Raw genomic sequence first — 24,098 nt, 5'->3', positions numbered from 1 at the left:
GCGTAGTTGATAAGTTGTTATCTATCTACAAAATGAAGTTAAACATATATTTAATAGATAAAGTCATTTTAATAAGAGTTCTATATTGTTACAAGATTCTGGTGTTGTATATAATTTAAGAGGAAATAGCGGTTCTTTTTTTTGCGAATGGTTTTTTCGTAACCTTGACTTTTGATCTTTGTTGACATAAATTGCTCAAGTTTACAAGTGGCGGAACACGACTCTCGGTGGTAATTAAACCGAGAATAGTCACCTAACTTTTTATTAATTACTTGTTTACCTTTTTATTTTTCTTTCGGAATTGAGATAGAATATAAAGATACGTCAAAACATTTTCAAATATGTTATGTATCGAGTGATATTATTAGAAAAGATAAATAAAAAATAATAATATTATATTTGGCGAAATTATGTAATAAGGGTGTATAAACCACACCATTTCGGTGGTTTTATTCACAACTACACGAGGTTATGAAGATATTTTTAATATATTGTATAACATTAACTTCCTATAAAAATAAATAAATGTAAAAAGTATTTGTTTATTTATTTATACAAACGCAAAATGCATCTAAACTGATTTGACTGATATATATATATATATACCACCACCATGTTTCACTGTTAATTACATTTTCAAATAACCTTACATATCACAATACATGAACTAAAAATGGAAAAATAAAACCATTAAAAAAAAAAGAAATGTCAAAAATTGCACTGAAAATGATAAATAATATATATAAACCATTAAAACATATTACACAACTGACGTTGGTGGTAAACGTTTTAAGATTTCTCAATTAGTACTTCTTATAAATAATGAAAAAAAAGCTTATCTTATGTCCTATTAAGCAAAATCGTCTTCTATCCCAAATTTTATTAGAACTCGCCCAGTCGTATCTCATCGTATTAGCATGATTAAGTAAAGAACATCTAATCGCACGTAATACCTACCGCATTCATAAGATTGCTAAGAAAATTGTGCTTCGTGACCGTCTTCGTTACTTACCACCCCCTGGGATTTCATTTACTTACATAATAGTGTTCTGCTTGCGATGACCCAATATGTACAAGCTAACCTCATGATGTTTTATTAGATATCGTCTTGTGGTTTCCTCTAGATACGCACGAATACATATATTTGACATCGGTGGTAGATAGATAAAATCGATATTAATATCGATAATGTCTACAAAAATAAAAATTTAAAATTTTATTTTATGTAAGGTTTTTAAAAACGGAAGTAAAATTATAGTTAAAAGCGAATAAATTAATAATTAAGGTGTATTAGCTCTTTAATATGAATGACACAGATACAATAATAGAATTCGTGATTAAGGTACAAAGACCTTGTTGTATCTATTCATGTGGCTTACAGTTAGCAAAAGATTGAATCCGACACGACGTCTAGCTTTGTCTGCCAATCGAAGCGGTTAAGATAGTTAACACACATCCTTTGACCTCTTTGTGGTTAAATGGAGTGGCACTGAAATGGTTGTCAACTAAAATGAACCCTCTTTTTCATTAAAATAACATTTCAAGATTTACTACTTTTTGAACAAAGTGAATAATCCATCAGATTAAACGATAACCATTTGCAGGTTTACATATGCGTAAAATCCTCTATTCAACTTTAATCACACTTCTAGTAGTATTCGATACACCGCTACCTATTCCTGTGGTTAAAAGTGTGTTTAACTAAGCTTTTTCTTTTTAATTTCCAGCATGAGGTCACGACGGCGGTGTGGTGTACGCATGGAAGCCCGGCGGACTGGTGACCCCGCGCTGCACAAGTTGCGCGCGAAGTTTCGCCGTGCGTTGCCGGGATGGACCGCGTACGCGTCTCGCCGCCGTCGGATCGCGCGCACCCTCGGCCGCTCCAAGGAGGATCCCGCGGAACCTTTGACTCCCCTCCCGCGGAGACCTTAAACGAACCAGAGACTCCGCGGCCCGCGCCGCGCGCGCTCCCCTCTATCCCCGAGAGCGAGCCCTTGCTCCGTGATCCGCTTAGTGTCAGTGATGTGCCGCGTAGAGCCGGTCGTCCGCTGCACGTGCAGTTTGACGCGCAATCACCGCCCGTGCCGGTGTCCGTCAGCGGCTCCAGTTCCAGTTCCAGCTCCGATGATGAGGACGTTTCGATCACTGAAGCTAGGCCCCCTGACGGTGGCTGGGGTTGGGTCGTTGTCTTTGCCTCGTTCATGGTTAACCTCATCGCCGATGGCATCACGTTTAGCTTTGGCGTGTTTTTCCCACATTTTTTGGAGTACTTCGGTGAAGGCAAGGGAAAAACCGCATGGATCGCTGGTATTTTTATGGCGATGCCGCTGCTCTCGGGACCTATCGCAAGTTTTCTAACAGATAGATATGGTTGCCGTCGAATGACCATATTTGGTTCAATTCTAGCGTTTCTAGGTTTCGTCATTTCGGCTTTCGTAGATAATATGGAGACACTCTTTCTTACATTCGGTATCATGGCTGGTTTTGGACTGAGTTTATGTTACGTGGCGGCCGTAGTTATTGTCGCTTATTATTTTGAAAAGAAACGGTCACTCGCAACCGGGATCTCTGTGTGTGGAAGTGGAATTGGCACCTTTATATTTGCACCGTTGACATACATCTTATTAGATGAATATGGGTGGCGTGGAACTACGTTAATACTAGCGGGATTTTTCTTAAATATGGCCGTATGTGGTCTGTTATTCCGCGATTTGCCATGGACGGCTACGATGAACGAAGAAAGAGCAAAAGAGAGAAAAAGAAGAAGAGAGAGAAAACGGAACAAACGTTTCGGCTCTGTAGCTGCATCTGTAGATAGCGTTTCAGATACGAAAAGCAGTGCAGCCGGTTCGATGAAAGTGAACGATTTAGAAGATATAGAGGCAGTTACTTCGTCAGTTGTTCCGCAATTCAGTTCTTTAGTAGACCTGCCGACATTCATGACCGGAGGAGAGGGAGTTTCGTTAGAAGTATTTGAATTAATGTCAAACAGAGGTCGTGCTTATGCTCTCTTAGCACAAAATTATCCAGGTGTGATGCTACCGTCGAGAAGTTTTAGTGATAGTGGACGGCTACACGAACAATCACCACCTAAAGCGTTGATGTCACCAGGAATCAATACTCCTGGAACTCTATCACCGTCATCTTTACCGAGTGCTCAGGGATCAAGTACAACAAGAGCACCTATAAACGAAAAGGCAGCTATGTCCCTGTGGTTAAAAAGACAGGGGTCTGGGTCGACGAAGAAGCCACCCGCTTTTCTTAAAGATCTAAGGATACATAGACATTCATTAACATATAGAGGCGCTATGCTTAATATTAATCGATATAGATTACGTGCCTCTTCCTGTCCTAATATATTCAGAAACTCTATGACGACTATTGCCAAAGGAAAGGTAAGAAGATTAGAAACATTAAATTACAGATTTTAAACACTATAAAATACAGTACCAATAGACAATTAATATTTTTATTAATTATTTGTTTTTTTTTTGATTAATTGTTAATCTTCTTTTTCTTAATAAATAAAATGTATGATTGAAATAAAACTGTTGATCTGGGCCGAAATAAAAAGTGTGTTGTGTTTCGGTTTGAAGGGTGAGTGAGCCAGTGATATTACAGGCACAAGGGACATAACATCTTAGTTCCCAAGGTTGATGGCGCATTGGTGATGTAAGCGATGGATAACATTTCTTACAACGCCATTGTCTTTGGGCGTTGGTGACCACTTACCATCAGGTGGCCCATACGCTCGTCCGCCTTCCTATTCTATAAAAAAAAATTACCACCCACTCATCGGATATTCTACCGCCAGACAGCAATATTCAGTATTGTTGTGTTCCGATTTGAAGGGTAAGTGAGCAAGTGTAACTACAGGCACAAGGGACATGACATCCTAGTTTAGTGGCGCATTGGCGATCTAATGAATGATTGATGTTTCTTACATCGCCAATGTCAATGGCGGTGGTGACCACTTACCAACAGGTGGCCCAGTTGCCAGTCCGCCTACCTATTTCATAAAAAAATGCTCAATAACATGAGGTGTTAAAAAGTTATTATATTTAATTTAATAATATTGAAATTTTATTTCAGGTGCAATGGTATGCAGGCCTTTGGGACTTTTGGGATTTGGTAGTTGACGTTCTGGACTTCTCACACTTCCGCAACCCCGCCTTTCTCATGTTCGCTATGTCCAACTTTCTGCTTTACATGTGGTACGATGTACCTTACGTGTATATAGCAGACAATGGTCTGAACATGGGTTTCAATGAATCGCAAGCATCGATGCTGATATCCATTATCGGCATTGTTAATATGTTTGGAGAGGTATGTTGACTATACAAATTTTTAGCACTGATTACTCTATAGAAATATAGATGTGAATATCACGTGATACCTTAATGAGTTTATTGTATTCTAATTTATCTGCTAGTGATCTATAACCTGACGTCTAGAATATACTTTTCAATGCATTAGAATACTAACATTATCTTGAAAAAAATTCCATTGTGTATTATTTGTAATCTTTATATATCCTTTTATAGTAAAATCAATATCAATAGTTTTAATACTTTTATTCAAAACATTTTTATGTCAGCGATCGTCTCGGAAATGAAATTAAAACTGCTTTTTAATACAATTTATAAGAATCTCAAAAGTTTTGCCAAAACAAGACAACCGAGGCCATACATGTAAACGTTGCTTAGAGGCTTTTTAGTAAAAAAAATTGAATAATTGACAGAAGACACGTTGTTTAACTTATCACCCGCTAAACAACTTTTATAAGATATAAAATACCTATATATATATATATATATATAGGTATTTTATATCTTATAAAAGTTATATATATATATATATATAGGTCTTGGTGAGTGAGCCAGTGATATTACAGGCACAAGGGACATAACATCTTATATATATGTCTTCACGTACTTAGTCTTGTAATAAATTAATTCGTTACGGGGCTAACAGTTGCATAGTGATTATCAATTTTATTTAAGATCATCAAATGACATATCGAATTGAATAATTAGACGAAAGCGTAGTTCGAAATCTTTTTCTATCCCCAAAGAAAATTAAGGAAAATAACGATAAAGTTGCGTTCGCGGGAAGTAAAAGACGCCTTTCGAGTACCGTATCTGATACTTGATATCACTAGCAATGATATCACTTGGAGTTGACTTGACCCATTTCAATTTTAAAGTGTTGATAACAAGCACTCAAACATACCATATGTTTGATTTATGTAATCGCTACACGTGTCTGTGAGCGTCTCGCGTTGGTATTATTTAGCGTTTCCTCAATCTGAGATATGAAATCATAGGAGTGAACAATCTTTGTATATGATACTTTTAATCAAAGAATAAATAAAAGCCAACGATGCTGTAAGCTACTGAATGATAAATGAGATAGGAGTTTTTAATTGTGTGAAATCAGTAGCTGTAAAATGAAGTAATTATAAGTAGAAAATCGGCGTCTTTTATAGAAAAACAGAAATGTTATTAATTATAAATCAACGCAATAATAAAATAGTTCAATACTTTGTAATTCCTTACCAGCTCACGTGTTACCCTCCTCTTACAACCCGGGTTCCTTCAAACGAGGCGTGAAGAGGCATCTTGCGGGCCGGCAAGGCGAAGGCGGCTAGTGCAGAACGTTTTTCCCGTCTGTACTGGCCGTCGTCGCGTTTGGACTCTACTACCACTTACCATCAGGTGGAGTAGAGTCATTTGCCCTCCCGGCGAATATAAAAAAAAAATTACGAATGCCATACCGGGGCAATAATATATATATATATATATACATAATATATGTCATTCGAAATGATGTAAGAATTCTAACGATACTCCAAACATCCAAATCTCTTGAGGCATTTAAGTTATGTTGGAATAAAGCAACCCACATACATATGTACATACATGAACCCTGGAAACATTACGCTTCTTTTTGGGTAGTGAAAAAAAAAACAACCCGTGAATTGCAAGGTCTGCTTTCCTGTTTCTGGTTAGGATTGGAAGATAACCTTTGGGATAATCGTAAATGTCTTTGAGTTTTTTTTGACAAATGCGTGTTTATTAACAGTTTATAAAAATACCACGAGGGGAATTTTTGACACAAATAAGCGCATGAAAAAGTGGTGCTTTTCGCGATTTTAACCTGCGATAGGTTATATATGAAGCAACCATCATACCATTATATCGTTATAAAACATCACTAATATTTTTACATAATAATAAAGCGAACACGGTTTTATTGAATAAACTGTTGCAAAAGATTTCGTGTATAGGGGATCAGTTCTTATATTGTTTATTTCTATAAGGAAATAAAACGCAATCGTTACACAATGTCCATTTGTTTTCCAGATATTCCTAGGATGGGTGGGTGACTGGAAGTGCGCGAACCCTAGCCTCGTGTATGCAGTCTGTATGATCCTGTGTGGAGTGGTGACCTTCATCATGCCGCTTCTTAGTAGTTATTTCGGACTCGCCGCCGCTTCCGGTGGTTTTGGTGCCTTTATCGCTGCAAACTATTCTCTTACGAGCATTATCCTTGTAGAACAGATAACGCTGGAAAAGTTCACGAATGCGTATGGATTGTTGCTACTTATCCAAGGTCTGGCTAACCTTGTTGGACCTCCTTTGGCTGGTAAGAATATATTTTTTTAATTTCTAATTCATCTTTAAATAAGGCGGTCAATAAATATAAAGATAAAATAAATATTTTTTTCAGGTTATGTTATTGATTTTAAAAGTGTATATTTTATGTGAATCCGAAAAAGCGTAGCCTGCGAATGTCCCACTGTTGGGCTAAGGCCTCCTTTTTTTGCACCAACACACTGCTCCAATGCGTGTTAGAGGAATACTCATGTGGCGGAATTTCAGTGAAATTAGACACATGCAAGTTTCCTCATTATGATCCTTCACCGTCAAGCACGAGATGACGGTGTATGAACAAATAAACTATAGCCAAACGTTTACTATACCAAAATGACGCAAATAGGCATTTCTTATATCTTAGGATACGAATATATGAAATATCTCCATCGGCATAAATGACTTAACTCGGATAAAATCCATTTAAACATGAGAAATTACAGTACACAAGTGTATCCCAAACACAATTTTCCTTAAACTATATTGCCCAACCTTAAATAAGACGGTTATCAGCTGACTTTAACTAACAAAGCCTTTACGAATGCGTAAGTTACATGCGTGCGTACTTAAAGATGCACTGATGTGTCAGGCCTACAGTTTTATTAGTATTTTGGTAATTGTTAAAATCAAGGTTTTGGCATCTTAAGTTGCCATTTAATCCTCTATATCTCCTTTTTTTAACGCTGGAAAAACACATCACGCGTTGCCCCCACGAGAACAGGGGGGTATGTGAGGCTCGCCGGTATAAGGCGCCGAGTGCGCCCAGAACATCGGAATACCCACTAAAAAACCAGCGGTACGAAAAAAGACGGAAAGGCCGTCTTAAAAAGAAGCGCCACGAGATCGCTTGCGCTTTCAATATAACGAGATACGGTGTAATCGATGTTTATATGATATAAATCAATCCGAAAATATAATTAAATACATCTGCTTAACTAAGTTAATGAACGTTGGTGTTTGTGTAAGCCCGACTGGGTACCATCCTCTAATCAAATTCCCACTATTACTTCTTCCGCTAAATAGTCACACTGAGTATTATTGTGTTACGGTTTGTAGCGTGAGTGAGATAGTGTAAATACAGGCGAAAGGGACATAACATCTTAGTTCCTAAGTTGGTGGCGTATTGGATCGCCTATCATCACCATTACATCAGTAAGGCATGGTTAATATTTCTTTGTACGAATGTGTCTAGGCGATGGTGACCACATACCATCTGGTGGCCCATTTGTCAGTCAGCCTATTAATTTTGAATAAAAAAATGTATAATTATACTTTTGTATCGTTCCAGGTTGGGTCTACGACATCACTGACTCTTATGATTTGTCATTCTACTTAGCCGGTGTTTTTATCGGAATATCGGGTATAATACTGTTTTTTATGCCTATATACAATCAAATAAGGCAATACAACTCTCTTCGCAAGAGAAAGCCACCAAATAATGAGACGCAAGCGAACGGCGAGGCGAAACAGAACGGTAAACTTGTTTTGTAGACTAGATTATTTTTTTTAAATTAATCAGGAAATTATGTGATTCAAAATTAATAATATCATTTGGAGATTATGGTTTAGAAATTGTACACGTACCAAACGTAAGATAATTTATAGATTGGTGTGAGGACGATAAAGCAAAATAATATTTTGAAGTGTATGACTCAATTGATTGAAACGAATGTATAACTAACAGACCAATGTATCACCAATGTTCTTAACTGAATAGTATGCTAGAAAATATAAGGAATGTAGCGATTGTGATGAAGAACTTCTAGCAGACATTAAAAAAAAGTATATAATTATAATTATCACACACATTATACAATTAAAATATAATCTTTATTATATATAAATAATTGAAACAGATACCTATTAACTTCGCTTTATTAGAATAACATTACAAATTGTATTTAGTATGATAATAAATAAAGTTTAAAAGTTATTCGCGATTCAGCGATCAAATATATAATAACATTCGCGATGTGTCCGAAGCATAAAATAACAGCAGTGACGTAGTTTGAACGAGGAACGGAATTCACCCGCTTTCCGGTACAAAAGCTGGTGCATGTGAAAAATTGAATCAATTTTAATATATGCTTGCCTAGAAGTCGTGTCGCCCGGACATACTCCGATGAAGGACCATCGTTCCTTTTACCAGAAATCATTGTTGACTATGCACGTGTTAATAATCACACAGTTATATTTATTTCAATGATGAACCTAGTATTTTATTTTGAAAGGATACGCATGAAATATTACCTTTATAATTAAATAAGTAAGGCCGTCTCGTAAGAAACCAATGGGAAATATAGTTTTAAATAATTAGCTTTAAGTACACGATTAACGATTCTTTCAAAGTATTCTAAATATTAACCGAGTGGACTTGATAAATTTTAATACTATAGAAATGTATAGAAATCGATTAGGATTGTTGGTATTAGAATCGCAATCAATGTTTAATAGCTTCGTAGAGTTTGAAATTTTTGAAATAGTGCTTCTAAGGTTGGAATTATTAGAATGTCCACGAAGTAATTTAAGTAATTAGATTAGGTGGGAAAGGAAAGTCACAGATAAGATAGACATGGACAGTCATAGATTTGAATTTCGAACGACAAATTATATTCATAAATCAAAAACATACAGCAATACTGATTAATATTTCTTTTTGGCTGTTTAGTGTAACACTGTTTTCGCTCTTTCTGTCATTACTGATTTGATATTCGAAAGAAGAAGACAGTATTATTCACCTAATCATCTGCTAAGCAACGTTTATGAGTAAAGTCGAATAATATTGTATTCGTGTTTCATATAAACTAAAGTAAAATTTTTGATAACGGTTAAATCTAGTTATCGTACATTTGAGTTATAAATTTATAATTCTGGTATAATCATTTCAGTTACCGTTTTATAAAATGAAGTATCATGTCAGATGTAGATAATATTGATATACTTAAATACCAAATACATGTCTAAAGTGACCGTCTCGATTTTACGTTATGTCCCATTTTCCATGAAAACTGACTTATTAAAAAAAAAAAAACATTTGAAAAAAACGGCTTCATAATAGTTGTGATATATAAAGCATAAAACGCTGAAGTTTCTGAAGATGTATATATATCTATCATGACGGGATAAGTAATAACGTTCCGTTTTGAGTAAATAAATTGTCACCTATATACATGTATCATATTAGGAAGAATATATAAAACAGGACACAATTGTGATTAAAATGCCTAAAAATTTATAATTAAATTATAAATCATTTTTTATATTTTAATAAAAATATTAGTCGTTGACATGATATTTTTTTTTTAATTACGAGACGAAGGTTAAATAAGAATGCTGGATTAGGAATGTTTTAATTGATCTGATACATATTACTAAAGGTATTAAATAAGTAATACATAAATTGAGATATGAAAGAAACAATAAGTGAGAATATATAGAGAAGAAATAACAATATATACATACATTTATATATATATATATATAATAATATATTTAAATATATTTTATCCTTTAAAATATTTTTCAATGGAGTTTTGGTGTAATAATTTATATTGTCATTTATAAGCAATATAGTGAGCTGTTAGAGTTTTTTGATATATTAAATATTGATGATGACCGTTTAATTAGGTGAATTCTAAACATACCAAAGACTGCCCGATCCACCACGAAACAATTTGGTGACAATTGACAAAGATCATCCATTAGTAGTCTTTGACATATAAATAATATGAATATGCTTAATGTAACGAAAAAATCGCAATCAGGAAATGTAGTTGTAAGTTAATGTTGCAAATTATGGCAAGATTGAGGCAATTTTTTAACATAGTTCTTATAGTATTTTATAAATTTAGATGATCGAATAATCGTAGAATTAAAGGGAACGAATGGCAAATCAAAAAAAAGGTTTTTATGTATAAATATTAATTTTGTCTTCGTGTAGACATAGATTTTAAAATTTAAAGCATTTTGAACTATCGCGGTTTTTTTATTAGCTCTAGAAAGCTTAAAGATATTTACTATCACTCCTAGGTAAGTTCGTATTTGCCACGTTCTTTAAAAAAAAAAACGTTTTTGGTATCGAATTCGAAAACATTATTTTAACTTTTTATTATACATGCAACGTCATATGCGCTTACAAATCAATTTTTTTTTTTTTTATTACAATTTTATTGAATTATTTAAATCTGAATTTATTTCATTATGAAAAAATTAACACACTTTGTTTGTTCATCGTTTTTACACAATTCGTTACAAAGGATGGCAACATTTAAATCTCACATGAAACAAGTCAAAAAATGTTGACAATGTAATATGGGACATTTAGCCACTATTTTATTTCCTACCTAAAGATAGAAAATCTATTGTAATAGATTCAATAATTGCTGTCTATGATTCGAATACTTTTTCAATTGCTTTTGTTTCTTAAATTCATCATAATTAAATTAAAAGAAAATAATGATAATTTCTGACATAACTTTTCATCAAGCATTTAATTCTTACTACAATATTTATTGGAACATTTAAAATATTATTGCTAATGTAAAGGTACTAATTAGTCTCCCAAGTTATTGTAAATTAAACCATTTTATTAGAATTTCCTATTTAATATAATAAAAACTCTTTGTATTTTTAATAATCCAATGTCAATATTTAATCTGTTTTATCTTGTAACACTTTACAGTTAATAGAGAACATATGTTTAATATCCATATTAGTAATACTTAAATTGTTTTTATGTTCGAAATGTTTTTAGAAATATAAAAATAAATCTGTTTTATATGTGTGCAAAGGTATGACATATTGTTCGATTTAAATATGAAAAGTTAAAATACGCTCTACATCTCTGCACACTAGTACCTGCGTGTATGTATGATTGTGTGTTGAGACGTAACGTGTGTGACGTCATGCAAATGTTGGGAAAAAGGCCTTATTTGACATATTTACCTTAACTTAAGAAATTTGAACGATCGATAAAATTTGTATTTAGGCGACTTATTGACACTTACAGGAACCCCAACCATACAATATGTGATACGTTTAGAAATGTGTTTGTCAGTAATTTAAAATCTTGCCGGACACTATTAGACTCCGATATCTTGTCAAATTGACGTCACAGTGACAGGCAGAAAAGGCAGAAGTAATAACTGTATTATAAGTTCAATGTGTAATAAAAATATTCCAGCAAATGTAATGTAATAATACGAAAGAAATCCAATAATAATATTACTATATATAACTATGTCTACCACTGCTCCACGCGGTTTCACCCCTGTTAAACTCCTCCCTTTTGGATCGTAGTGTGACATTATATAGGCTAGAAATTTTCAAAATGAACGGGCTATATAAATCAAAACGATTACCCTAAATTCGACCGGTATCAGCTTTGCGCTTACAAACAAAAAAAAAACAGATTAATTATTATAATCTTTTTTTTTATTATATTTTATTTATTTATGTTTAATTTATGTAACAAGATAACGGAGTCAACTTATGATCGTGTAATCGTATAATGGATTTTTTAATCTGTACTGTAATTACAGTTTCATAGAATAAGTACAAAATAAAATTAGATCTAAAGCAAAATAAAATAAGATTCATAATGTTTCAACATTACACCGTCAAACTCGCAAGGTATGTTCATTCAAAAAAAAAAAAAATACTCGAAAACGTCTAAAATGTTTAGTATACTATTAAAGTGAAATTAAGCATTTCAATTCAATTTTTACGATTTTAACATTAAACTTTCGAATATGAATGTTATATAATATCACGTGTTATCGAAGATCGACCATTTTTCTGAATTAAATGTTTTGTGCGCATCAATAGTTCCATAGTTTTTGATTTATATAAGTTACATTATTCTTCATTTTATAATTAATACTATATAAAAAATTGACTTTATAAATGTTTGACAATTTCAAATGTTCACGTATTATGTTTATATGTATGAGAATGGGAATAATTTATTATTCTATTCTCACAATTTATGAGAATAGTTAACTTATGCAGGCTTTTGATGTATCAGTGTTATGTCTTGATTTAAAACCTATAATTTAATTAAGATAATTGTTTGTCAATTTACACTAATTTATACAGCGTGTTTTAAATAGTTTCGGTATAAAGTTATTTATAAGTGAATACTGTTTTATATTAAGCTGTACGGTTGCGTTCAAGTATTATGTAAATGAGAGTATCAGTGATATCCCACCCTAAATGAAAATGCAGAACAATTGTTTATTTATTAGAAGTAACAGCTTATAATGAAATAACTCGGTAGAATTAATAATATAAATAGTTATTTTATTTAAAAATATATAACAGCCAAAGTAAAAATATAACTATATATGTTATTTCCTTATACCTACTTACATTATACTTTAACGCTCCCTAGGATATAAATTATCGATATTTTTCTTAAGCTTCGGTCATACTTGTGTGAAAGAGGTTTAAGGGAGAAGTATGCCCTTAGCTTTAAAGGTCTCACGTATCAGACTTACTCGCTTCGCTCGGTTAGCTGTGTACGTTCCTAAGCTTGGAATTATACTTTTACTTTTTTTATCTTAAGTTATGCGAAATGTTCTAGCTTATTAAACAAATTGATTTCGACTAATAAGTAAAAATATTTACGTATTTTGAAACATAACTCAGAAATGCATGTTGCATGTACATGTTGTATATTTTGTTTGTATCATTTTCAAAGCGCTATGGCGATGCCAATACGAAACGGGTATATGAATGTATTATGTATATTGTTGCACTTAAATATTGTGTGTGCGTTTAGTAAATTTATCTCTGAAATTACATGTGTTTTATTTCTGTGGCGTCCTGAGCTTTAATATTTTTAATGCATGCGAATGTGTTATTGTTTAATGTTTGTAATATGATATACATATATTGTTTGATGTTTTGATAAGCACTCAAGGCTTTCGTGTAATTTAATCTTAGAACAATGACGTATCTGCGATTCTGTTCTTTTATAACTCTCACGTGATTCTTGTCAAAGATAACGAATTTGTATTTTTTTTTTAATTTTTATTTGCTTAAGGTCTTTGTAATTAAGAAACGTACGTCAAACGTAAGTTTCGAATCATAATAAAATATTTTATCTTTCGTTTTGAAACCTGTCCTGGTATACAAGTTGTTTTGCTTTAAATATTTTTTTTTGAACTTGTTCTACGCTTAAAACGAAATATCAATGTTACAAACTATTCGTATAAGGCTTTTGCTTCAAGAACGTGCAAATTCTAAATGTTGTGGTAGTTAAAATAAAAATAAATAAAGTTTGGTAGTGTGAACAATTTTATTAATGGAGCATTTTTCGTATCAAGACATGAAAATCGTCAAAATATTATGGACATTAAACAAAAAAAAAATGCTAGAATAATTCCGAATCCAGATTATGTTAAAAGTTATTCGAAAAAGTATTTATTTTAAATGAAATTGGACTAAATATTTTTAAGTGATTATAGTTTGGACAAAAAAAAGATATTATTAATTGTGAATTTTCAATCCAAAATCAATATGTGTGTATCCAATAATTTAAATTATCTGTTTGGCTGTTTGTTACACTTTCGCGGTCTAATTATATACATTTAACGTATTGTAATTTTGTGGAGTTAACCAAATGGTTTGTGACCGAAAATATGGATAATATTCAATCCAACTATATACTTAATATCATATACATCATTATATAAGATATAGTAGAAGGTTTCATTCTCTTACTCATGCGCAGTTGGCTATCGTGCTCGTAGGCAAAATTCGGGAAAAAAACAAAACATTAACTAATCTATACACTGTTACTTCATAATTAAATATATACATAGAATAGTATACTTCGTCACATAGAAAAATCAAACATTGTAGACAAACTATTGACTAACTCGTTTTTTATTCATTTATAATATCATCATTCATAACTTTTTTTTATTTTAGTTATCTTTAAAAACAATTGAAAAATAAGGACTAGGTAATGTGTAACTCTGAGATTAATATTTTTTGCTCATCTGTTATTGCCAGTGATCTGTATTAGGTTATCTTTTTAAAAAGGTACAATTATAATACAGGAATATAGTATAATTAATTATTAAAAAATACACCGTTTTAAAATCGTTATTATGGGACTAAACTTCCCGTTTATTTATACTTATAGCTTATTATTTAACAAGGTAAATAAATAACCTAAATTATACCTTAATTCATCTCAAAGCGGCTAAATCTAATATAAATAATACAGGCACAACACACGTAAAAAATAATAAAACGTTGAAAATCGTCAAAATGAAAGTTGTACTAACAGACAACGTCAGGAAAATACGTAAATGTACAAACCATTTTTTAAATCCTTACTAATAAGTATTATAAATGTGAAATTTAGTTTATTTGTTTGGTATAATGTTTGTTTTGCATAGGGTAACACTCCTCAGATTAATATTGAAGATAAAATAAAAAATCCATATTTATCCTAGAAAGTATTAAAGCTTCTAGAAATCATAAATTTAAGAAATTGTGCCTAATACTTAAAAATTTTGATAAACATTATTTAATTTTACATTGGCAATGATGTCACGCATTATATACCTATTTTGTAATTTGTCTTCATAGTTTGCATTTTTTGTGTGTTCGGATTAAATGCGTTATAGACGTAATATTTAAATGCAATGCCTGAATATATTTTATGAATCTGTTTGTTTTATAGAAAATACTAAAATAATTAAAAAAAATAGTTATAGGGTTCGAAATGTTTTCTTCTTATTATCGGTTATCAATATTAAAAAAAAAACAATGGAAAATTCAACCCTATTCAGTGATACAATGTTTAAACATTAACTTAAATTAATTTTTTTTAAAATAAATAACGAATCCAGATCTGAGTCGTTAAGTCTAATCACATTACTGGCACCCAATTGGGAGTATGTTTTACCGATATACTTTTGAACAATTGTAATACTCGCTATCAGCGTCAGTTGACATAGCACGATTGGGATAGTAACGACTTAATTTAAATTGCTTGCATTAATCTAGTCTGCTTAAGTATTGCTGGGGCTAAATAGCTTAATTATTACTTATATATTGGATTAGAGTTTGGCTGTATTTCTAACATCCTTAATAGAGATTTATATTTTTAAGGACAAAATTTGTATATTTACTTAAAAGTGCTTAGAATAGAATAGTTGCATTATTTCACACTTTTTTAAGCTTTCTTGCACTCCTTGTTAAAAAAGTGAATGATGTGCAGTAATAAATTAAAATTTAGGAAGTATATAAATTAGATTTGTCCACTTCAAAAAAATATCCGTTTGATGATTCTTTAATTGAGATGTGAAAAGTATTGAATCATAGTAAATACAGGTCATAGAACAGACATATATCATTAGGTATTTTTGGTAAAGTGAATCCTAATTAATAATATAAAGGCGAAACCAAGTTTGTTTATATGTGTGTTAATTTGTTACAATTATGCTTACGCTTTGCCTTCTTAACAACTTAACTGACCATCATGAAATTTGCATAAACGTTATCACGTACAAAGACACAAAGTATCTAGCACCTGTCCCCCTCAAATGTGGGTGAAGTCGAAACTAGTGACCAAAAAAATGTAGTAAATTTAACAAAACTTGCCAAATATTGTCAAATTGTCAAATATTTTGTCAAAAATCGAAATGGCAGAAGTACTTCAACATTATTTGTATTATAGTATTAAGTAAAAATCCAAAGACAATACTTAAACCTTTACTTTTGTGCTGTGCGCACTACACATACTTGATACATTTCAAAATGATTTGTACATAAATTACCTTTCGTTTCAGATTTCTCTTTACTATTCCAGATAAAAAAAACACTTAAAAGTACTCTTGCATTGTATCCTTAACGCAAACGTACATTAAATCTAATATAAGAAAAGATTAGCTCTAAGAATTTTATGTACCTTAAATCTTAATACTGCTTATATAACAATGAATACCTCATACTGTATCGTACAGTTAGCTTGGGGCCTTTTTATGAAATTGTGTATTAAAGTTTAGGTAGTAAGTTTATTTGTTTTATTTAAATGCAATCCTTTATCCATTACCTTTCAAAAAATATTCATTTATTGTATATACTTAATCTAATACTGGTAGTAGGGATAGGGCTTTGTTCAAGCTCGTCTGGGTAGGTACCACCCACTCATCAGATATTATACCGTAAAACTGCAGTACTTGGTACAGTTGTGTTGCGATTTGAAAGGTGAGTTACTCAGTTTAATTACAGGCACAAAGGATATAACATCTTGGTTCCCAAGGTTGGTGGCGCATTGGCGGTGTAAACGAGGATTAACATTTCTTACAATGCCTATGTCTATCAACCACAGGTATCAACTACATATTTCGATTTCTGCATGAAAATTAACGACTACTATCTTTTTATATTCAAATTATAATATATGGCCCTGTATAGATAGATAAAGTCTTTATTAATTACTGATGTTCGCGACTTCTTTGCGTGGAAATTGGTTTTATTACGATATATGAAATAAATATATTTTCGCGTTCTGTTACTTTTTTATCACCCGCAAGTTTTTTGATAAATGTATTCTCTGTACAAATCTTTTCAAATATCTATGTAAATATTTTCTACTTATTAATGTATTGTTTTTCTTATGACAACTCGTGGGCGCGTTATTTATTGGTGTAATGGAATTTATTAACACGTTGGTTATACTCTGAAGATTCCCTACCACCTCTAAATGGTTAACATGTCTTATCTATCCTCAGATGAACTTCGTTGAGAACTTTGTAGACCTTTTTATACCTTCGAATGGTGCTATTAATAGGAATTAAAAATATTCATAACTCAAATAAAATGTAATCTAAAGTTTATTTATTTATTTATTCTGTGTTTGATGCGCTGATGCGTCGCCGCAGGCCGTTCGCATAGTATGAACCTAACGCTCACTCGTAACAACTTTATTGAACATTAAGCTCACATCTCTATTACAAAGTTTAGCTTACATCGCTAATCAAGCTTCAGCTTCAAGCTATTCCGAGTTTGCAGTCTACTTTGGACATGCTGGCGGAAAGATTAAACAGTTTTCTCCTAAATTTAAATTAGTAATTGTAAAGGTAGCCTGACTGTTTTACCGCTATTAAGAGTAAAGTTGATGACTAAATAAACTTTTTTGTATTCAATATTAATAAATACAAACAAAAGCAAAACTTACTACACTGGCCGCCCCGACCCACCCGTATTTTTTTACTTACAAAGTTGTTTTCTTAACTATGCGACAACCTAGGTGGATTGTTTTACTTATGGGACATACATTTAACATTTTATTACCCACTTGATATTGATTTGGAGGAGTTGTAAGTGTTATTGAGGATATTTGGAATATTTTTAAAGTATTGATAAGAAAACGTTACTTTGTGCACAAAGTGCATGGTTAGTTTATTTCCAGTTCTTAACGCGGAGTCATCTCGGTTCGATGTTTATTATTGATTAAGTGTATGAAACTTTGTTGAAACCATAATTTTAATAAGTTTAAACATAAAAAATGGATACTACTAAAGCAGAAGCTGCTCAAGTCGTAGCTCTTATTCATGAGGGGTTAAGTCAACGAAATGTGGCTAGAACACTAAAATTAAGTCGTTCAGCGGTGCGAAGAGTGTACAAACGCTACTTGGAGACTGAGGAGTATCGCCGGAGACCAGGATCTGGCAGGGGGCGTGTCACGACCCCGACCGATGACCGTTTTATTGGTTTGACGTATTTAAGAAACCGACATCTTTCGGCTGTTGACGTTCAAGGTAGACTCCGAGAAAGTCGTGGAGTGTCTGTGAGTGAAAATACTGTAAGAAGTAGACTTCGAGAGCAAAACTTAACCCCTCACAAGCCAGCAACAGGACCAAAACTCACAGCATCCCATCGACAAGCAAGACTACAATTTGCTAGGCAGCACGTCGATTGGACACTGGACCAATGGGAGACAGTATTGTTCAGTGATGAAAGCTGAATGTCTCTAGTAGGCTCTGATGGACGACGTAACGTCATGCGAAGGCCAGGAGAACGCTACTCTCAGTGTTGCATTCGAGAAACAGTCCGATTTGGTGGAGGCTCTACAATGTTTTGGGGAGGTATTTCTTTGACGGGACGCACAGAGCTGGTTTTTTTCCGTAATCGTGCTGTTAATGCTGAAACTTACATAACGGACATTCTGGAGCCTCATGTGATGCCTTACGCTGGATATATTGGGGTTTATTTCCAACTTATGCACGACAACGCACGAACTCACGTCGCTAGAATTGTTAAAGACTATCTCAGGGAAGTCGAAATTCCAGTTATGCAGTGGCCAGCCAATAGTCCGGACTTAAACCCGATAGAGCACCTCTGGGACCAGCTAAAACGTACGGTTCGAGCACGAAATCCAATTCCAGAAACCCTGAATCAACTGGAAGCTGCCCTAACTGAAGAATGGCAACGGACCCCACAGGAAGACATTAAAAAGCTAATCAGGTCACTTAATAGGCGTATGCAGGCAGTGATTAGGTCAAGAGGAGGAAACACTTCCTATTAAAGTAAGATTTAGGCACCCAAATTTAAAAACAAACGGCATAATCGTTTTGTACACAAAAAAATAAAATTGCGTAAAATTTTGTGTTTTCGTGTTTTGTCACATATTTACCTAAAAACCTATTTTTTGCGCACTATTTCTGTTTTTGTACAATCCTACAATTGCATTTTTTCATTATCAATCTTAAAAATATAAATATGTGGTAGTTTAAAACCATACGATAGCTTTTTTACAAAAAATGTAGGTGGGTCGATTTTTTTGGAGGCCAGTGTATATTTACACATATGTAAGTAAGAAGCAAAAATTAATACTATAAAAAAGATACCGTTCTACATTGTGTTGTAATGTTGTGCAATATAAGAAGCTTATTTTTTATTCATTTAGGTATTTTTAAAAATTAATTACGACATTAATTTTATGATTGTTCGTATGAACGCCCACTTTTGCCGTCTTCTAGAGAAAGGTTTTGTAATTTTTTTTTTTTTTTTATAGAATAGGAAGGCGGACGAGCATATGGGCCACCTGATGGTAAGTGGTCACCAACGCTCTTAGACATTGGCATTGTAAGAAATGTCAACCATCGCTTACATATCCAATGCGCCACCAACCTTGGGAACTAAGATTTTATGTCCCTTGTGCCTGTAATTACACTGGCTCACTCACCCTTCAAACCGGAACACAACAATATCAAGTATTGCTGTTTTGCGGTAGAATATCTGATGAGTGGGTGGTACCTACCCAGACGAGCTTGCACAAAGCCCTACCACCAGTAATTTACTTTTATATACTATTTAATGACGAGATGGCCCATTGATTAGAACCTGACTTTAACTAGAGATCTGGGTTCTCAGTCAAACACATCAAAAACATCGTGAGGAAATCATCCCGTCCTAGTTGAATGTATATAAAATAATTTATTAATGAATACTTACATATTAATAAATTGCTTAAGTAAGCGAAGATTAAAATATATAACGTCAACTTGATGTTAAAAGGAAAAGGAAGTTGTTTTACTTGAATAAAAGTACTCTATTTTTTGTTAGTGCAAGGTTTCAATAGCCTAGTCTCCTACTAGCTAATAACAAGCTTCAACCAGCGTTGCCAAGTCTGTAAAAGAAAATTCCGAAGAGCGACGAAAAAGTATGACGGAAAAACTTTTAAATGACAAAAAATATATACCATATCTAAAAACCACAAGATACCAATTTGTATAAATCTTTAGAATCGTTCGACATCTGAAACTAAACCCAAACAAAATGTTCATATAGATTTCGAGCGAAATCTTCTGAAGAATTCCTAAGGTATGGCAACACTTTGAAATACAAATTTTTACATTAGTGTGATAACCTTATGTAAAATATTGATAAAGATTAATTATTTCGCCTGGGAATATTCAATTGCCGAAAAAGGCTAAGAAAGATGGACTTTTGCTAAGCCGATATCCTGATAATAGGTTTGTTATTGGAATGTGTTTTGAGATAAATTTGACTTCAAGTTAATTTAATGTAGTGGTTCGAGTTCGTGGTCACTATATATTATATCTATAGTGACCTCTATATATGTATATAGATGGATATACAACAATGTGCTGAGGATTTTATTGAAGAAGCCTCGATACTGCAGCGCGTCGGCAATGTTTGCGGAAGCTCGTGTAGATGACTACTATGCGATCATACGCAAGCGGACTGCGTCCACTATGAGCAGATTACTAAACAGCTCCTATAAACTCCTCAACACACTAGCTGCAAAGCTGGATAGTCCCCTCTGGAGGTGCTGGGATCGTGCCCACGTATTACTAACGTAGTTTTAAGAATTGTTGTAATTAATTGCTTTGTTTTTATTTTTATATTTTTATTTATGGGTTTTTGTTTAAAATTAAATAACTGCTTGATTAAAAATTTTATATTAAATTATAATAATAAAATATTAAATATAATGTTAAAATACTATTTAAATTTAATTAAATTTTAAAATTGTTATTGATAAATATTATTATCTAAAAAAAAAAAAAATGTAATTATTTTTTATTATTGTATTTTAAAATTTGTAAAGTTAAAAAATATGTTTTTCTAACACTATTAGGCTAGTCCTGAAATAAAAAGTTTTATTATTATTATTATTATTATATTCTTGGACGTTTTTTTAAAATATGTCATAAAAAGCGTGTTTAATTTATAATGCCTGCAACACTAATTACATGGAATTCACATTCAACTCTTTCCAACTTATAACAAAATATATATATTTGTCTTCCTCACTTATTACTATTGGGATATCATTTGACCAATCAACGACAACAATAGTTTCGCGCTTTAAAAAAAATCTTAAAGTAACTTCTTGAACGTGCGGCGGCGGCAGCGGAATATAAAATATATGTAAAAATTCGGTGATTGGTAAAGGGAGCTCCCTAACATCAATAAATATAAAAGTTAGTGATTGAGTGATTGTGAAGGACTAATCATTCAAGACGGGTAAGCTTAGCATATAACTTGTATATTATAATTAATCTCATTATACATACAATTCGTAAATTGTGACCGACATTTTCAAAACAAAATTTTATTATAAGCGGTCGGTGAAATCCCACCCAAGTTTTGTACCAATCGAGATATAGTCTGTTGATTGTTTAACAAAGTTGTTACTAACAATTCGTCATTGCGTACATTTTTTTAGTAGGTATTTCTTCTTAGGATCTAAAAATACAAATAAACGAGAATTGTTTATTCCATCGTGAACTTTACTAATATAAAATATTAACTCGAGAGCGCTCTCTGATTCTTTCATTTTATATTTCTGTATAAAAGTGAAAGGCTTATTGAGACAGTCGTTGAGAAAATTGAAAGAAACGATACGAAGTGCGTCTGAACATCAGAAAGCTATTGAAATTCTTTGATATGTCTATGAAGCACGAACTTTGTTATATTTACGATCAACATTTTGATTTTATTTGTATGGGCCTTTGACTATGTAGGTGTAGCTTTATATTTGGGTACCTTTATTTATTAGATATGAAGACAACGGATAAATAACAATGACCTTTTTAATTTGTACGAAGTTAATTTATAAATTAGGCTTTTCAGTTTAAATCTGAGCATACATAAGATTCTATCAAATGAATTAACAGCCAATTGTTGTCCACTGCTGAACATAGGCCTCTCCCAAAGTGCGCCAAAGGTCCCTGTCATCCGCCTTCCGCATCCAGTTGGTGCCCGCCACCTTCTTAAGGTGATTATATATAATATATAATTATATATAATAATAAATTCAGAAGCGCCCAAAAAAAAAAAGGATTCTATAATAATAATAATTACACGTAAGTACCTATACACATGTAGAATATATTTGTTAGGAATTTGGAATAGGCGATGTTTGTGCGGAGATTCTGAACATAGAATTTGATATATATATTCCGATGAAATTCCTTGTTCAACTTCATTCTACAAAATGTAAATTCTGAATCAATATAGTTTCTCGAAATAATTGTTTTACAACTACTGAGTATTTTTTGTCGAGATTAATGTTCATTGCATAAATGTACATATCCGAGCACTTTGACTTTTGTAATGTGTTGAAATGTCGGTATAATTATTGAATATATATATATATTTTTTAATAAATAAATAAATATATATATATATATATATATATATATATATATATATATATATATATATATATATAAATATATATCATTTATACAGACTAGTTTACAACGAAAGATGGATTGCACTAACGGTTTTACTGTTTTTATTTCTACTATAAGGCTTAGACAACACCGTTCGCGGGCTTCAATTCTGTAGTTTAGTCTTACAAGTGACCATGTGTGGCGTCTCTGGCGTCTTGACACGTCGGTCGAAATAAAATAAAAAAACTATGTTCTCGGTTAAATACCTAATACAATTAATGAAATATAATTCATTTATGTATAAAATGTTTCCAATGTTGTAAAATATTATGTAGTCATACCTTAAAGTATTGAATTATAAATTTTACTTTTAATTCAAGGCTAAAGTGGAATTAAGCTATACTAGTATAACATGAATATAAGCGCTTTAATGCGTTCTTTCGTTTATATAAATTACAGCTCATGCAATTGTAGCACTTATTCCATAGCCATTAGGGTTTATTTATGTTCATGCAATGTTCTAGACCTACTCTTTTTTTTACTTTCGAAAGTAGAAAATATGGTTCGTACATGTGAAGCGTGACGAATTGGAAACATAAATCCAACATTTCTCAATGAAGTGTTTTGCATCATGAGGTTTTAAAATATTTTCAATTAAAACTGGTATATTAAAGTTTCAACAAGATCATGCAATCATTAATTAGCTTTGGTCCACGTATTGTTTACAATAATTTCAAGGATTTGCGTTGTTGGTGAATACATTTAACTCATTTGACTGGCTTGTTGAGCTAGTGATTCTAGTGGATAGTTATAGTATAGTGGGTAACCCGGGTAGTGCCAATAAATAGTTGGGTTTTTCTGTCAAGACATTCTTAAAGACAATCTCGAGTCTTGAAGTTAGTTGACGTCCATACATTGAAAAGTACGTAAATTCATTAGTCCTGCTCTTGAACTCTTTCGTCGTGTCTGATTTTCCGTATCATCGGATTATGAGAGTGAGAGATAGATATAATTTCATTTATTCATCAATAGATTGACATGATGATGTATTTTGTTGCTAATCAAACTTGTCCCTCAAGAAAGTTGTGACAGGATATTAACGACCTCAAAAGTAGAGGGAGTCCCACCAGGAAAAGCAATCAAGAGTTCGTAGTCTGACACATATTTTTCGATACATTTAATCTCATAATGTCTATTTATGAACTTATTTTCGTAAATAAATCAATGTAATAACTAAAAAAAATCTTATAAATAATTTTGATATATACAG

At 32.4% G+C, this 24,098-nt stretch overlaps 1 protein-coding gene across 1 annotated transcript in view; it reads left to right on the top strand.

The window, feature by feature from the left end:
• Window positions 1–13,454, top strand: part of LOC126770509 (uncharacterized) — a 40,866-nt gene extending 27,412 nt beyond the window's left edge. The window contains exons 2-5 of the mRNA XM_050489925.1: window positions 1,728–3,395; window positions 4,093–4,326; window positions 6,366–6,648; window positions 7,945–13,454. Of these exons, the coding sequence (XP_050345882.1) occupies window positions 1,830–3,395; window positions 4,093–4,326; window positions 6,366–6,648; window positions 7,945–8,147 (2,286 nt within the window). The 5' untranslated portion in view covers window positions 1,728–1,829 and the 3' untranslated portion in view covers window positions 8,148–13,454. The remainder of the gene's footprint in view (window positions 1–1,727; window positions 3,396–4,092; window positions 4,327–6,365; window positions 6,649–7,944) is intronic.
• The last annotated feature ends 10,644 nt before the right edge of the window (window positions 13,455–24,098 follow it).

Source organism: Nymphalis io, chromosome 9, assembly GCF_905147045.1.
Source record: "Nymphalis io chromosome 9, ilAglIoxx1.1, whole genome shotgun sequence".
NCBI lineage: Eukaryota > Metazoa > Arthropoda > Insecta > Lepidoptera > Nymphalidae > Nymphalis > Nymphalis io.
The sequence above is the reverse complement of the archived record's forward strand: the minus strand, read 5'-3'. Positions and strand labels throughout refer to the sequence as shown.